Genomic DNA, 18,740 nt, shown 5'->3' with positions numbered 1-18,740 from the left:
CACGTCGATTGTCATTGGAATACGAGATAGGTGTAATTACACAATTGTGAAATATTGACGATGGTTGTTTAAGCTAAAGATATTTTAACACCAGTGATCAGTGAAAAAATGTACAAACATTTGCGACCTAGTGAGATTTTTTTAAATTACTTTTTTTAATTGTATCTAACAAGATTTTTTTAATGTTCAAAGTTTGTATTATACAAGTATAATTATACTCACAAGCTCTCAGTAAGGATATAAATTAATGCAGCATGTCCTTGACACGTAAAAAATTTTTTTAATTTACTAACTTTACGGTAGGATACAGATTTTTATTTATTATAAACAACGCTTCAAACCTTTTTTGAGTTATTGCACATCTTATTATTACAATGGATATCATTAAATATCATTTTGTTATTATTATTATTTCAACTGTTGCATTTTAAGAATTAGTTTTGGCGTTACTAGATTGGTCATATGCAGACATAAAAGGAGGGTCGTGTGTAGATTATAAACTTACAACAATAGCGTTATCTTGTGAGAAGTTTGATCTATCAAACGTCCCTTGTAATTAGTTAACAATTAATGTTGGCTCACTCCATATAATTTCGTGTACTCCCTTTATTTATTTTTATAATTAGTATCCTTGCAGTACAAAGACTCCACGTCCCGAGATACCAGATTTCACTACTAAATCGTTTGGTAGTCCGGTATACTCTATACGTGTAGTAATTATCCAAGGCAGTGTAACAACAGATCAGGTGTATCAAAGTCTTCTCAGTATTCTTAAATAACAGGTAGTTACTGTGATTATATATGCCTAAAATCCAAGTATAATGCCCTGCCACGCAATAGTCTACGTCAAATGACGCCTACCTGACTTGACTTTTTTTGGCTCAGAGGAGTCTTCGATTCCAATCTGTGAGCCAGAATCTGGAAGGATCATACATCAGTTAATAATAAAATAAACAATCACCGCTCGAAAAAACTGTATTAACACTTTTTTTATACCTGATTTAGTTATTATTAATACGTTGTACTCGTTATCGATAGTCTGTCTACAAATGGTAACCTAATGATTTTAAAAATGAAAGGAATTGTCTCAGACGACGAAACCAGGTAGAAAGCTGGCAAGCGGACAGAAAAGGCGTGTCTAGTAACGAAAAAAAAAAAAAAAAAAAAAAAAAAAGGAAATCAGATGTAAAGGAAAAGAGAGGGATTGAGGGGGAAGAAGAGCGGCAGGGTGGAACGGTTGGAGCGCGGCAGTCGGGGGAGTCAAGTAGAAAGACGAGCACGCATGTCATTATATGTATATCCAGGCTCGTATTCCATAGGGAAGGACTATGATGGAATTTGCATCAGAAAGTGCGATGCTGTAGCAAAAAAAAAAGAAAAGAAGAATACGTGATGCTCACACCTTCGCATCTATTTTTACTCGTGTGTATGAGCGTGTGCGGCTTGGTAATGGCAGTAAGAAGGAGAAACGCGCTCTGCCTCTGGATACGATTTCTTCTTGTTTTCCAACCAGGCTTGCTACCTCAATTTTGCATTGATAAATGACTGAAAAATGCTATGTCCACAATTGCGTTAAATCAAGGATGTTAGAAATTAACATGATTTTGAATGTATAAACAGTTGGCTATTGAATCATAAACGACAACAGTGCTCAAAGTGTGCCTCTGAAGGAATACAATAATTATTATTACAATAACTCCAATCACTGATTTTTACGAACCCCCAGTGATGAGGGAATTCGAGGATGCAAAAGGGATAGGTCAATGCACTTGAAAAACTGTAAAGAGTATTTTTCAAACATTTAGTTACGTATGGATGGTTGATAAAGAATTTGCTTATACAATGAATCCATCACTTGCTCTATATGTCAGCTCGATTCCGTAAAAGAAGGTGGCTGGATGGCGCGAGTACTCTAAATTGAAGTTTGAAATGATTATAAAAAGCAACGTTGATTAACGGACAATGAGTCGATCCATCAGAAATGAGTCTAATGCGGCAGTCGATCAATTACCACTCGTTCTAAAAATACGGTCCGCCGTTGTCCACTCCGAGTGGACTTTTTTTTCGTCCCCCGAATCAAGTGAGCCTTCAACATCCTGAATAAGCAATCTTAATGGGAGAACCTATCGTTTGGTCGGCTAATTATAACGTCCCACGTTCGCCCGCCATACGCTAAATCTACGGTGGGTGGATGAAAAGGCTCGCGAGAGCAGAGAAATTCAACCAAAATCCACTTATCGATACGCGTCGTGTGTATATATTATACCCTTTGAATTAGGGAGTACGTCGGGGAGGGGATTACGCTCGTACGAGAGAGAGAGAACTAGTTGGACGACTGACAGGTGTCGGGTCGATCTCTTTCTCTCATTTCTCTCGTAATACGTCCCCGTCCGTCTCTCGGAACGAAGACTAGGCCGGGAAAAAAGGGCGAACAGGCGAAAAAATTATTTGCCGCTCAGTGGACATTGACGCACGCGCGGGCTGACGCTTGTACACATTCGCTCCCCAGCTTTTTTTTGTCATTCCCTCCCTCTGTCTCCGTTCGTGCTTTGTTTTGTTTTATTTATCTTTTCGGCGAAGGGTATTTTGCGCTTGATGAGACGGATTCCCATTCATAAACACCTGACAGACGTGTGCGTGTGAGCTTGCACGGAAAATCAGGGGACATTTCGGACGAGCTTTTTCCACCCTATCTCGTTGCATTTTTCGATTTCGGTGCCGAAGCTTTTTCTCCTCGCACTTTGGCTCTGGGGTTTTTTTTTTCAAGGTGACATAATTGACAATCGCTCGGATGGAAAAGAGATTCGTGACTTTGATTCATTCCGTCGCGAAAATAAAATACGAGCTTTTTAATTTTCAACCATATACGATCGATAGCTTCAAAGGGGTTTCAAAAACTTTATGGTTATTTTTAATAAACAGTAACTTAAATTATTATTCCATTTAAACGAAGGGCAAACACAATGGTCTGGATTTTTCGCGTCCAACTCTTGGCTGTTACATAAAATATTTTGGTATAGTGATAAATCGATGAATAAAACCACCAAACTCGAGATACCGCAGAGAATAAAGTACAATTTTTATCCAGCTTGAAAAGACCAAGCATAATTCCACCCAAGAGCAAACAATCGCTTGTCCACTTTTCCTCTTTCTTGAATGAAAAAAAAAAAAAGAACCATTCAAACACTTAACATACGCACACACCCCTTCTCACATAAAAATAAAAGGGGTAAGTATGCCTGAACGCCACTCATTGTCACATGTAACATGCACGAGTCCGTGTATAACGATAGCAAAGCGACGAAGAAATCGCCCGCTTCCAGCGAGTCGAGCATCGCGTGAGTTATCGCAGTGCAAACGAAAAGAAAGAGATGCACACACACATACAGGGGCAGAGTTTAGCGATCGCGGAGTCAAGGCGTCTGTTTAACCCCCCCTGCGTGTATGTATCCAAGCGTCACGTGTGTGCAAACAAACAAGAAAGGAGAGCCAACGTCAACTCGTTGCCCACCCGTGCGTCTGCTAATATCGTAGCGTGGAAAACGAGAGCTATTTCAGAACGTGCCTCGGCTCCCTTTTCTCTTCTTCTTCTTCTTCCCTGGCCCACGTTCGCGCAACGGCTGTACCGTCGAGTGTAATATTCCAACTGTCGCGAGGATGCGGTGAAAGGAAGAAGCAGCGAAAGCTCCTTACCCGCGTAGGCCGGCAACTAATAAGTCAAGATTAATTCATACACCGTTTGTTATTCCTTTTCGCCGAAGCCCTTTCCTTCCCTCCTTTTACCTCCGCTGGCACGAAAATCTTTAGTGGGGGAGCTCTTCGCCTCGAAGCAATTTTAGGTGAAATTAAACTCAAAACCCCCTTTTTTTCCCTACCCCGTACCTTATGGATTTATTTTGGTGGCTCTTCAAGTCTTGCTGTACAGCTCGCTGGGTGCTTGGGGAAGGATAATTAAAAAATTACGTTTTCAGGACGATAGCTTGTGACACGATTTTCGGGGCAACGGAAAATAACCGTTGAAACTAACGACTTCGTTGATGAGGTTCGTTGAAAGTTTTCGCACGTTTACGTATCTGTTTCGTAACTGCATGAAACATGGTTGGTTGGAGAGCACTTTTTGAAGCACCAAAGAGTCGAAACGCTGTTGCATTTACAAGAGGAATGGAAAAAAAAAATATATCACGTTTCTTCCTCATAGGGCGTAAGCAAGGGTATCCGATTTTCATTAAAATCTTTCACTGCCATCAACCCACTCATCCGATGCCCTTACGACTGACATTTATAATTTCAAATGACACATTTTCCTCTTGACTTTCGCTCGTTAAAATGGCAAAAACAGTGATATTCCAGTTTCGAAACAAAATCCTACCAACGTGTGTCTTTTCAGTTACGTCTCAATGCTGCAACGACACAGTGTAACTCGAGAGCTTGGCGGAAATACTAGCTTTCCAAGACCAGCCAAATACCATCTGCCTTGCATAGCAACCCCCGGCAACAGCAGCCGAGTCAAAGACACAACACGAGTTGCGAAAAGATTCGTCCGTCTTTTCGGGTGGCAACACCCGAGACCATAGGAGAGGAGGAACAACCCTCTTGGGGGGATGTGGTAGAGAGAAACAGAAAGCTAGATAGAGAGAGAGAGAGAGAGAGAGAGAGAGAGAGAGAGAGTCGTCCTATGAATTACCACAGGTGTTAGCCGATATCCCGTATTAATGCTAATGCCGAGAGGTGTCGCCGAATTGCTTAGCAAGCGCAGATTGAACGGCGAGCCCGTACTGTGGCTCTGTCTTCCTCTGTCTCGCGTTTTCCCCGAGCACGTGACGTTGCCAGGAGTGCGCTGCTGTTAATGCATTATTCAGGCGCAACGCCACGCTGCTCTCTGCGTACACCACACCATAGTGTACGTGTGTGTGTGTGTGTGTGTGTGTGTGTGCATAGTGTCGCGCTAACTTGTGCTAAACTCAGGGCTGTTCTTCCTCCTCTCCCTCTCTTTATATTCTCGCGCGTGTATCCATAAGGAGGGTAGACAGCGGTTTTCCAAGGTGTCGCAACAACGCGTGTACGAGACCCTCTGCCGTGCGAACGTTGGAGTATTGCGTCGCTCGTCACGAGTGATTTGCATCGGCTGTGTATACAGTTGCCACTGTCGGTGGCACGCGCAACTTTTCTCGATCGTCATCTTATTTTCTTCTGTATATTTTTTTTTTTTTTTTTTTTTTTTTTTCCTCCCACGACACGAGTGTGACGAGATTTTTTTGCCCGATGCGGAAGGCGAGCACCGGAGAACTCGATTTTCGCGTTTGATGGGTGTCGGCAGTTGCAACCTCGAGGCAGCTCAGTTTGGGTGGTTGCGCAGTTTGTCAGTAGTCGACAGCAGTGCGTAAATTTGTCGATTTGAATAATGATGCCTTACTTTTTTTTTTATCTCGATATCAGTCCGTTAAGGGATATAAATATTATATACGTAGGAAGGAAATGCGACAAAACCGATCTTCGTTTCGGAGGAAAGGCTGCCCGCCCTGCAAGTCATTGAAAAAGAGAACCTTCATGTTATTTGCGGTCTTTTAATGACTACAAAAGTCTGGAATGGATTTACAACTACTTAATATTAAGACTTTCAAGTGTACAATTCTTCGATTTCGGATTTCGTAAAGCAAGGAAAAGTCTTCTCTTGACGAAGAAAGGCGTCTTTTATTTTCTGAAATCGACGCATAATGAGACATTAAGAACATTAAGACATCGACTGCCTTTACTCTCATTTTCTTCCCTTCCAATTCGACTTAAGAGGATTTACTTTTTTTTGTGGTTTTGCAAGGAAAAAAAAAAAAAAAAAAAAAAAAAACTTCAAATCCTAATTGGCTATTCTAGAAAATACTGTAAAAGGGAGCCTGTGAAAGTCGTGCTTTTATAACAGAGCAGCAGAATTTCATGCCGGAGGATCATTTTAATGCTGCACGCGAATTCCAATGAAGCAAGGTACGCATGACTTTTAATGAGATAAGGTTTCTTCGAAATTTCTCGTTCAAGCACGTTCATAAAGACAAACGTGTTCGCCTTTGCAATGATGCCAACGTGAGCACTAAAGAGAGAGAGAGAGAGAGAGAGAGAGAGAGAGAGAGGAAACAGGTCACCGAAAACATAGGAAACAGGGAAAAGGTGATGCTGTTTCATGAGGTCACTCAATGACTCGTAGTCACACGCTAAGGGTAAGTTTTATTGTCGGAGAAAGAACATACGCGTGTGACGTGAGCTTTTCATCCACGACTGTTTACGCAACAAGAGTGCCAATCGTGCGAGCAAAGTCAGGCTTGGCTTGAAAATCTCTCAAAAAAAAAAAGGGTAAGGTACGACTCTCCCCTTGGATATATTTTTCTCAAATAAAACTGAGCTGATTAAATTATCTCGCGTTTTCTTTCTGCCTTTTCTTTTTCCCTTGCAGCTTTCAAACTACATGAGCCAGCTATATATTTTTCCACCCACCGTAACCAAAAAACCACGGCACAGATGTTAACATCTTCCTTTACGCGAATCTTCAAAGTAGGACACCTGATGGTGCATCCAGGGCGCAACGGCAGACAAAACATGTACAACGCACTACTAATACATCCCCAGTGGCAGGTAAGTGTAGGTGGTGCGGGTGCATTACCTGTCTTGTCTTTTTCCGCGCTCGTACAGCTAAGGAGAAAGCGACGAGAGAAGAAGATAGTGGAAAAGAGTTTGCTGAGTGGCAGTGACAGGCGCGCGCCCGGGTGTGGTGGCTGCTCCTCGTCGCGGCTTATTTTAGAAACACTGTTTGCAGTACGACCCATGCGACTGACAGTTCATCGGGTCTTCAGTGCCGGCGCCTATATATGCACACCCACTGCGGATGTGCCGCGACTTACTCTTTCCCCCATCTCGCCGCGGGTAGACTCCTGTCAGCCGCTCCCTCAGACGCGCTCGCGGAAAAAAACTACTCCGGCTTGTACTTACATTTTCGATGAGGTATCCTCGGCGCTTTTGCCACGGCTGCTTCCCCCCCCCCTTACCTATTTGGATCCTGAAAATCGATGGCATCTGTTCGAAGGACGATGCGTCGTGAAGTTAAATAGAGGCACTGTTTTGAATAACAAGCTGAAACCAATCGAGTGCAGCTTGAAACAAGTGTTCTGATAATCATCGCTGGTATATAAAACAGATGAGATTCCAGACGAAGGTACCATACACTCGGTTGTGAAACAAATCGAATAGAAAAAAAAGCTGGATTCGCAGTTATAACTTCTCCAAACGCATAACTGCAGCACTGAAAAACAGAATAGTACTTAGAAAACGGGGACTAATTGAAAGTAGTTGTGGCACCCCTTTACGGAAAAGAGAAAAAAACCGCCCTTTTTTTCCCGAACTGATAGAGAATTTCTTCAGGGGATTCTTTCTCGGTCGATCGCAGCTGAGCATCGCATTGCTATTCGGCTGATGTACCGCACGCAAGGAGAAAGTAAACCAGTAGGGGACTGGCCATTCGTCATCGACGGAGATATCCGCGTGGATTTGCAAGGCTCTTTGCACCGCTCTTGTGCACAACGTGGGTCCGGTAGTAGCATTATACACGCATGTAAAGCAGTGCGTGCGCCGTGTCGTAAAATGTAAATCGACCCGGCAACAGCAGCGGTGCCACAGCAGTAGCACTAGTAGATAGGTACGAGCTTCTCTCTCGAATAATTGCGCTCTACCCGCTACTGCATGCCAGGGGAGGGTGTGTGTGTGTGTGTATGTATACATATATATACGTGTACGCGTTGGAGGATGAGAGAGAAGGGGAGGGAGGGGGAAAGTGGATAGTGCGAGAAAGGAGGAGCACTATCTCCCTTTGAATTTCATATGCGCAAGCTGATATACCGTGTACACTATTATCCTTGCGCGGATTTGATATTAAGAAAATGATGGTACTCAAGCTCGTAGAGTCGCGTGTGTGTGTGTGTGTGTGTGTGTGTGTGTGTGTGCGTGCATACAAGTGGGTGGATTGTATTTTACAATAGAGGACGGTTTACCGCGTGTAAAGAGGAGAAATGGAAGTTCCGTTCGGTTTCGGGTGTTTCGACCGACCAATTTATGCAGATTTTATTCCGTGACTTATATCTGGTGATTGATATTTTATGATTTTCACGCTGTTGCACGGTTGGGTAAATCATGTGCTTGGGTTCCTGGCACTATTTTCTTGTTCAAATGATTCTTGGAATACGTCAAAACCCTCAAGAGTATCTCAGATCCGGGTACTGAAAATTTTAAGTAGTACAAGTAGCCGAATAGTCAGCCGGACGCTTGTAACAGCTTTGCTTTGCAATAAGTAAGGCAAATTCCATTTTTTTATTGCTTGTACTAGGATTTCAGTATCACAAGCTCATTCGATATGCATTTCGATGATTCGCTTTTACTGTAGAATAAATGATAGTTATACATTAACTTCTTTTTTACGTTTTGATGTCTGAGAAAATAAATCCCGAAATTTCAATCAAATAAGTGACCTGCATTCATAGATTTTTCATGAATAACAATAAATTTCATCAAGATTTCACGTAAATTTGGAGATCATTCATGCTTTCAGCAGATACAATTATTATTTCTAATACTGTATTCAAAAGTACTGGAAAAAATCCAACTCTACGGTATTTGTCTCTCGTTAGCCTGTTACATTAATTTGTAGTAAAGATAGCTAGATTATTACTCGTTAATTACGATTGTGCCTGGATTTATAAATAATAAAATGTTGATTGTTCCTGAAAATATTTGTGTGGCTTTCCACAACCATTAGTATACGAAAAAAAGACAGAGTCAGCAGGTGCGTCTATCTTTTCAGCTTGGAACTCTCAAGAGCAACGTGCGAGGGAGTCCTAGACAAGGGAAGTCCAATGAAAGTGTCATTACCCGAGGTAAACACGATTTCTTGCTCCACACTTTTTAAACCCCAGCTCTGTCAATTGCTCTTCTTTATAATGACGACTTTACGTGCAGGCACGAAAAAGGTGAAAGGGCTGAGTGTATATAACCACGTGTCACTGGAAAATTCGTCGTCGCATCAATAGCTTTTATCGTTTGCAGACGAATTTTTCTCTCTTGGTTCTACCTATACTACATGGATTTATTGCACCCGGATATGCTATAGCACGAGCTCGTGTCAATGGAGAGAGATACTCTTAGTGAGTTTCCTTTGGTCGAATCGAATGAAAGTCATACAGGTATCCTCACTACCAGCACTTTTTTCTCTAGCTACGTTCTCTTCTCGATTTTACTTTGTGTGCCATTAGGAGGCCAGTTTAAGTATCAACTACTACAAAATCTTGTAGATTCCCAAGTGACACAGAATATCTCCAGATATTTCGTAATAGTAATAGTGAATATACAATATTATCTTATGTTTGCTCCAAAGCTCTCATCAAACTTTGACGTTCATATTTTTACATCTTTGAAATAATCACTAGTCACATGCTTGTCGATTGTCCCTTTTTAAGGTATTTTAATCATTCTTTCACTTCGAGCTTATGTAGTATCTGGTTATGATTTGATCTATACTTTATTTTTTACCATATCTACGGTGCTGCATCTTGTTCTCCCTATTAGACTGATATTATTAACCTTTTTTGCTTCAATTTAAATACTTAGAGATTTTTGGTTTTTACAACTTTGTGTTACTTATTATACTTTGCACTTCCTACTTTACTTTCTATATTTTGCTGTTTTCCACCTATTAACAAACATAGACGTTTGATAGCGAATGGTATTATTTATACAAGTATAGATGGATAAAAAAACGTTAGGGTCTACGTACGCGTACGTGTGCTGATGAGGGAGGGAACGAAGGAACCTTTTACTACGTGGCGAGTCCCGTGGAAACAATTAATCTAGACCCCTGATTACTCCTTGCCAAGTCTTCTGCCATTCTCCCCCGACTCCTACTTCTCTGGTTCTCTTAACTTGCGCAGCCCTTTCTCCTACGTCTATATACCCGTCCGTTTGTGTTTGTGTCTCTCCGGGCACTTTCTCCCAACCCCTCTCTTTCGTGGAGACGTCAAAACTCGAGATATTAATATGTTCTGCAGAGTCTCTCTCTTTCTCCCTTTTCTAATTAAATTATTAGTGTCTCTACTCTTCCGAACGTTGTCGGCCTCTTCTGGTAGTGGAAGTGGTAACGGCGCTTTTCACCCAGCAACGAGATGAGTTTGGCTATTCGGCGTCAGTAAAAGCTCGATTCGATTATGTCAGTACCCTTCCGATGTTTTATAACAATCTTCCATTCGTCAATTCATTTTTTAATTAGGTACCTATTTTTTAATAAATTATTAAAATCTCTTTTTATTCCACTGAGAAAATTACATTTTTAATTTGAAAATTAATACTTACGATTCAATCATTCTTTGAGTTAAGATCATTTACGCGATTTCAGTGTTAATTAAGTACTTTATAATACAGTCAATAAATTATGTAAAGATATTCAAGTATTACAAATAATATTGATTATTACGAGGTTTCATTATTTTTATTCCCATTACAATTAACATGAGTTTTTATTTAAAAATCTTAGAATGGCATCATAAATTTAGATTAGAATTTACATCAATCAAGATGTACTGATGCTTAAGATGATTCAGCTACTAGTGTAAGTTTAATTACAAAATGGCTTCGATAATAAGCTACACTTAAATTTTTTCATTGCCTCAAAAGTTTTCATTATTTTTAATGAATCTGTATCACCATACAATAAACATAGCATAAGGTTCTGAGGAAATAATTTAGACTCTCGAACTCACCGACAACATGCAGGTAACCATATTGCGTCTTTGCCGTGGCAGTATTAATTTGGCACATGTACCTGCCCTTGTCCTCCTCTTGCACGTCGTTGATATGCAGATACCAAGTTGTATGCTTGTCATGCGATACGGATATTCGCGGATTTCTCGTTATAACGTGAGATTGCACCGTCAGAATGGCACTTTGGTCGAACAGCATCCACGCGACCTAGAAATCAAACATTTTTCAAATTATCATTACTCGTGATAAACAGGTGAAACGCACAACCAAAAATATTTTCAATGCACTTAAAATATACTTGTACAGAATTGTAAGTGGTTAGATGATAATAAGTGAATATTTTAATTAGTGGAATTAAAAAATCAACCTATGGTTTTTCGAGTAATTAAAAAAATTATTTGCCTCCTTATTTGTTTCGTTAATAAAATATCGCTATTTGAAATTAATTTGGAATGAAAAAATTGAAGTTAAAACAAGAGATCACGTTAAACTCGATGTACTTTCTACAATCAACACAGTCTACAAATGATCAGGGGAAAAAAAAACTTCCCCATAAAACCAAGTTGAGCTCGAATGGGGGTAAAAGCATCGCCGAGAGGGATACCAACTTATCCCCTCGGAAATCAATAAAAGTAATTCAACCCGACAGGCGTGCAGGTGGTATGGCCGGGTGAGGAGCTTTATAGGTGTAGCGGCTCTACTAATTCGACGAAAGATCCACCGAACTTTCTCTCCTAGCCGCCGAAAAAGGCATTATGAAGGTGATACGTATACGAGAAAAAAAAAGGGGGGAGCAGTATCCAGACGCTTCAAGAGATAGATTCAACGGGAAAGAAGACGCGAGCGAATGGGAAATTGCACCGAGAGATGTCAGGGGATCCCATGAGGTACAGCAAAGGAGGAACGAGGAGACGTAGAAATGATCCGCGGAGTCGGAGGAAAGGAGGGCGGCTGTGTAAGCAAATGGAATCCCTTTGTAACGAACGATATCTTCTTAAGGGATTATTGTCGTTACGCCTTCCCATCGGCAGCACGAGTTACCGTGTTTATTTTCCTTTTTCGTTTATTTTGTCTTCTTCTTCTTTTCGTCCGCGCGTGCTTCATTAGACACGAGTGGGGGCGCGCGCGGGCGTCGGGAGGAAGCGGGAGAATGTTCTGTTATTGCTTTTGTCGAAATACTTGAGCCACGCGCACCCACGGCTCGTTGATTGTATTAGCTTTAACGCAAAATAATTTTAATTGAAGCGCACCTGCCCAGCCGCGCGTGCGTTTTCATTATTGGCGGAACAATCAAATTTTAAGTTATTAAGGAGTGTTGTTTTTACGACGCCACTGGCCTTTGTTCGATCACTGGAATTTCAAACTTTCAATTTTGTAAAATTACACCGTTGGTAATAAAATTATTTATTCGTGAGCCAATCGTTGGTTTGTTAGCTGCTGTGTCCCCCTTTTGTTGTGATTTTGCAAGTGTTCGGTCCATAATATTGAAAATTATAATTTTCCTCACTAACGATTCCATTCGATTAGTAATTAAATATTTTCTTTTTATCGCGAAATCCTCATATATATATCGAGTATTGTTCATTCTGCTAAAAGCTTAATGAATTAAAATTCATGTGTCTAATAAATTGTTTTAGCGACAAATCGAAGAAATAATGTCGACAGAAATCTAGTGTAATCGTGAACAATGAAATTTGTAAATTCTGTAGGTGCCAGCTGAAATGAGTTTCCAGTACTGTAACGCTCGCTAATAAACATTGCACTCGTGAAATGTTTCACATCCATCTCTATTGAAAAAAAAAAAAAAAAAAAAAAAAAAAAAAAGACAAAGTTTACTCTCACAGTTAATTATTTTCTCATGAGTTAAAGCCCGAGTATACACAAAACACCTTCAAATCGATCGTAAAGCTCCTGAACATATCCATACCCCGTGCAGTACCCCAATTCATGTTAAGCAGAAAGAAGAGAAGAGACCGACACGACGTAACAGCTATTCATAAGGCTCGTCTGCCGCGCAAAAGTTGGCCCGAGCGCGTATATACACTCGTACAAGCCCGGAAAACAGTTTGGAGCCCCGCAAACTTTCGGATGCGATTCGCGGAGCCATGGAATATTTATGCTTCCCTCGCCAGCGCGAACCGCCGAAACTACCGAGACGCGAGACGGAAGCATTTTAATAACGCGCCACTGCGGATAATCGTCATCCCGCGTGCACGCCTCGCTAATTTTCTTTCCATCAACCATACCCGAGTGCCCGTCCTCACAGATGCAGGACACGGAGAGGTGAAACGATGGGGGAAAAAAAATCCAGGAGTTGTGCACTAATAGTGATGGATACGACGAGGAGTCAATGCCACCACGCGATGGACTCTAATGTGGATTGATGCGGATGTGTTATTTAATTACTCCTCCCAGTTTTGAAATTGTGAAAACTCACCGGAGCAACGATCCCGCGAGTCCTCAATGTCATGTATAAACTGGACTATCGCTCATTTTGAAAACGTAAAAAAACAGTTTGTCCAATAGCGAGGACAAGCGTCTTTTTTCTTGTCAAGTAAATAATTAAAGGAGACACATATATACATGTACTTACGTATTATTTGAAATGACAAAAAACAATAAAGTTTTTAAAACAAAAAAGCCCAACAACTGGAATTACCGTACCTGAAACCCCGTGAATGGATGTTTTTCACGGTAGACGGGGCAATCGGCGCAACTGCCGAATACCTCAAACCACCCTCTTCCCCACGTAATAGCCCGAGCGCGCAAAACATCCCAACCGCGAAATATGAAAAACGACGAGGCATCAGCGTCAGACAAGAATAAGAACAACCGCTGTCGCGCGGTCCCTCCCTCGTGGATATACACACGCGCATACACCTATAAGACGGAAGCACGTCAGAGAGAGAGAGAGAGAGAGAGAGAGAGAGAGAAGAGCGCATGCATGCAAAACTAAAACGGCCTTCCTGAGAATATGGATACGGGAGGGGGGGGGTTGGGGGTGGTAAGATGGATGTCGTGGCGAGGAGTTCGTTTTCTCGTCGCGAGCCAGAGCGGAGGAGGAGCGAGGGGGCGGCGCATTGATTCGTCGTCGTCGCGAGAGTTACAGCTTTGTTTACTACGCTGGAGGGCCCGCGCCGTCCAGTCTGGCTGGCTCTCTCTCTCTCTCCTCGCTTCTGGCTGCATCCCGCTACGCTTATCTCCCTCGCTCCTCCGAGGACGCCGGCAGAGCCTCGCCCTGGGATATCTTTTCCCATCGCTCTCGCTCTTTCCTTCCCTTGCGACTCTCAGCTTTGCTGCTCCTCTGTACCTTACTGTACCCACACACACACACACACACACACACACACACACACACACAAGGTAGACAGGCATAAAATAAAGGCTGGGACTCCCGCTGTACTCGCACGTTTCCGATCTTTCATTCGTATTCTCTTATCGCTTTATGTTTCGCAATAACTTTTTCCTCTGGCCTCTTCTGGTTTTTACTTATTTTTCCCGCTACAACGAGGATTGAGCAACGCAAGAGGAATTCTTTTCGGACGATGGATTCGGTCTCCGTGGTTGATGTGTAGTATGGCCCAAAGTTTTCCGTACGTCGACGATTCTGTAGTAGACCACGTGATGTGATAGTAGAGTAGTGTTGGTTGAGGCTTTGGTTCAATGCAGTGCTACTATTTAGTAAACGTAAGTTTTTTCCGTAGGATGTTTTACTCTAGGATATCGATGGTACACTTCTAGCGAGTCGTGTATAATTAAGTAATGTTGTAGATCTTGTCAAAGTAAATCAGGAAAAATTTATTAAAAAAACAATTTATTCACGCTATACAAATGTCCTTCAACTCTATTTGTAAGAACATATACGTGCTCCACAAGGAAGAAGCTGGCTTGTATACGGTATTCATAAAAAATTTTTTTGTTAAAACGTTTCATTTGTGGTACATCAATCTAAAAAATTTTAGGAAATACATTTTATATTATGTACATAAGTTATAAAAGCAGTTGAGCCTTGACTACGAAACAATTTTACTCACGTACTCGCGATTTAACAGTACACAGTATTCAAAAAACTTTTGTGCTCTCGTGCAGTGGTATGGTTACGTAATTTTGTATTCAAATAACAATGCTGTAACCAACATTCGAAATTCCATGGAATTCTCCACAGCAATATACCTTTTTTGAGGTAATCAAGACCCAAATTTACGAGAACAAGGTGTTGAATGTATATTATGATCGAGTTTTTAAATACAAATAAATGTTCAGCAGCTCTATTAAAACATGTTGATCGAAACGTAAGAACATTTCGTAATATCTTATTAAAAACGGAATCCAGCCCCATTCGAATGGATCGATTTACATTCCTTTTTCACGTCCGTCTGACCATTCATCTACTTTTCCCCTGAATCTCTCTCTCCCTAACTTCATCGCGCTCATTACGCCCGTACGCTTTACTGCACGTTCTCAACTTTCTTGCAAAAAAGAAGGGGTCATAATGTATACTTTGCATCAGCTCCTAAACTGCTTTAAACTTTACTTCTCCTCGGAAAACAAAACGCCGGGCCTCTCCAGCGACTTGGCGGCAAATTGCTTCTGACGGCACTTGCCGGCATTAACATACGGCATTAAGTTCCTAAGATCTGAGAGTATGAAGTTGGGAAACACGAGCGGCGAGCGACAGTGGTCGCGCTCTGATGGGAAATCGTGGGGGGAGAAATCGCCAAAGCCCGATGTATAAATAGAAGCACGGGCGCGTTCGTAAATGTGTCAACGGGTTTATTGATCTGCTTTTATGAGTTGAGTACACATCGGAGGGGTACCCGTTTATCTGATTTACTTAGATATGATTGCACGATCCCCGTTTGGTTAGCTTTGATGAGCTTACCCGAAATATAATATCATCGCTATATTTTTTTGTCCACTTTTCGTTGTGGGTGTACGGATTAACGTGGATTTCATCGTACGAGCGATCTATCCGTTTCTATTTTGGTGCTTTGGATGGAATCTATACTGCTCGTACGCGTAGATTTATGGAGTATTGATCAGTAGGACTTGACTCGTTCCACTTGTTAACTTGTTCATATGATATTTTTGTGCAGTTAATTTGGAATATTAGATTCAGGGATTAACATAAATTTTTGATCCATTAGAAGAGCCATAATGCTAAATGCAAATTCAACGAGCCGCAAATTGTCAGAATTTGTGATGATAAAGGTAACATTAGTTATCGATGCATTGACTGAAAATAATGGACGATTCAGTTTCGTAGGTACATGATTATTTATCAAATTTTCAATTTCATACTATTGTCATCAACTGTCACATTACACAAACACTAAGAAAGTAAAGGAGTCTACCAAATACATAAAAAAATTTTGAGATAATCTCCCCTAAGTGAGTACAACCGTTTTTTTACCATCACAAAGATAATATGAGGTGGAGTATCCATCCATCGATGGGACACTTGAATACACTTGGACACTGTAGTATGTGAATTTATTAGAAAAAATAGAACTATGCCAGGTCAGATAATTATGCCCAGGTAATATGTCAGATCACTTAGATGGACCCTATGATCAGTGAGCGGAAAATTCAATTTTAAATCTGGCATGGTTGAATTATGTGACTGAATAAAAAATAATAAAAAATACTCTGAATCACTGTGTAGCTGCCCGACCTCACTTGTAGTTCTAAATAACATCATCAATTAGGATTCCTTGCATGTATTTCCTGGTGCAAATAACAAGTGTTCATTAGATCTTGAGGATCCACATTCCACCATGCCAATAACATCCGCGTATTATATTAGGGATGGTTACTCCAATCTGTTTCTCTCACGGTACGTATAACACACATCGACACAACGCATTAGCATCGTGAAAGCATTATTGCATGTGTATATAGCATCCGTAGGAGCCACTGAGGAAACAATGCGGGGAAAAGGAGGCGGGGTAGCGTAGGTGGAAGTTTACGGAGAGAACCCGAGTGTTCCCGGCTAAACGCATTACAACCACTTAGCCCACAAGCTGTCGAGTTTCTACCCTACCTTCTCAGATTCTCTCATTCCCGTTGGGCGCACTCTTAATTGGCATACGATGCTCGCATTTCAAGCCGGCACAACTAGCGGCTCGAGGGGCACGCTAACAAATACTTGCTAGTCCCCGTGTAGTGGATGATACAAACCGCGAAAGCGAATAATTTTTGTTCTGGTGTCTCTATTGATACTGGAGTACTTTTTTTTTTTTTTTTTTTTTTTTTTTTCTTTTTTCACTGATTTTGCAGTGTTCAATATTAGAATGAACTTTATTGTACATGGATGTTTTACGAACAATGACAGATAGTTTGTGTACTAATGTACTTCAACACTGGGACATTCAGTATTTGAGGTTCCGTTTCTTATTGCTAGGATGTTAAAATAGCAATAAAAATAATATTTTTTTATTTTTTTAGATGAAATGTTTGTGAATAAACTAGTTATCGACTATTTTATAAGAAGGATACATCAGTTAAATGTGTGTTCCTACAGCGGTAAATAAACCTTAATTAATATGAACTTGTCGATTGTCCTTTGTGTGCTGTGGCATGGTACATCATCAATTTCATTTTGACTCATGTGATTACAACCACAAGCATAAGTTTATGTTTATTGTCTGTAACTAGATTTTTTAAAATAAGGCCAGTATTTTCCTTGGAAAATTAAGTTTATTTATTCAAATGGAGAAATTTTTGGTCCTATCATCGAAATAATTATACATTTGAAACTGATTTAGATTGTTCTTTGGAGCAATCATGACAAATAAAATTGATTGTTTTCAAAAAAAGTATGACACTTTGACAAAAGCTTGACAGTTAATACAATTAAGAACCTAGATGGAGTGCTTGAAATGGATACATCATAATTGTTTTGTCTGCCGATCGAAATAAGGCCAATTGGATTAAACTGATTAGAGATTACGTTGAAGCTATCAGTACAATGTTTTCTTTATTTAACATTCTTGTTTTAGTTCACTGCTAGAAAAAAAAAAAAAAAAAAAAAAAAAAAAAAAAAAATATTGTACCATCATATTTATTTAAAATCCATAGACAAAAGCAGTTTCATTAGTATATATAAACCTCAAAAGTTGCCCACAAAGCCATTGTACGAGTATTAACTTCAAGTATCATGTAATCCTAAACCAAATAATTGCTTATGACTACTTTATCATCCCTTACAATTATTAATCGTAAATTCATGAATGATTGTTATTGCTCATTGTTGTTCATTACGAGTTATGATCCATTTTGTACATCGTTACACAATTACGTGTGTGCAGCCATTAAGAGGGAATACACAAATGCATTGTGTGCACTCGAAAGTACACGACCGATCGTCTGTTTACGAGAGGGAAATAAGTTTTCCAAGGGAGTCGTCGAGTTACTTTCACCACTAAAGTCCGTCTCTGCGAATTTACCTACCGCACGCGAAATCAATTCTCTGCTTCTAGATCGACTTTTTACGCGAAGCAACTAACCGACCGAAAATTGGCCACACTATGGCCTCATTTTTTTTCCCCCCCGACCGTATCCATGTATAGCGAGCGCAACTTTGCGGCTGCCGAAAGTTCAGTCCGTGGATGGGATTGTTTACGCTCGCGTTCTTTTATACATTCGGCTCGAACGAAACGCGGCTATAGTTTTCTCTCTCTCTCTCTCTCTCTCTCTCAAATGGGTAAACTTTCGTCCACCGCGAACTTGATATTTTGATGAACGTGTCTTTGTCCTCCTACAATATCCTTTGGGTATTTTTTCGCGAGTATCTCATGCATGTATCTCGCAAAGTACTTATTTTTCGCGTATAGTTGCTGAAACGTGAGATATGGCTTTGTTTATGCAGTGTCGCGGGCGCGCGTCTTTACAGCAACACGACCCAGGAGAGATTTGTACCTGTTTTGTACCTGTTATTTTCAAGTTGTGTGTTTTAT

The 18,740-nt window shown here is 40.7% G+C and overlaps 1 protein-coding gene across 1 annotated transcript in view; it reads right to left on the bottom strand.

The window, feature by feature from the left end:
* Positions 1-18,740, bottom strand: part of LOC106636937 (lachesin) — a 168,353-nt gene that overhangs the window by 55,895 nt on the left and 93,718 nt on the right. Inside the window, exon 3 of the mRNA XM_089593077.1 lies at positions 10,782-10,989. Within this exon, the coding sequence (XP_089449203.1) occupies positions 10,782-10,989 (208 nt within the window). The remainder of the gene's footprint in view (positions 1-10,781; positions 10,990-18,740) is intronic.

The sequence above is a fragment of the Copidosoma floridanum genome, unplaced genomic scaffold, assembly GCF_036245765.1.
Source record: "Copidosoma floridanum isolate Cflo_tuat_1 unplaced genomic scaffold, Cflo_Japanese_pri ptg000019l, whole genome shotgun sequence".
Classification (NCBI taxonomy): domain Eukaryota; kingdom Metazoa; phylum Arthropoda; class Insecta; order Hymenoptera; family Encyrtidae; genus Copidosoma; species Copidosoma floridanum.
Note: the sequence above shows the minus strand (reverse complement) of the source record. Positions and strands in the feature narration are given on the sequence as shown.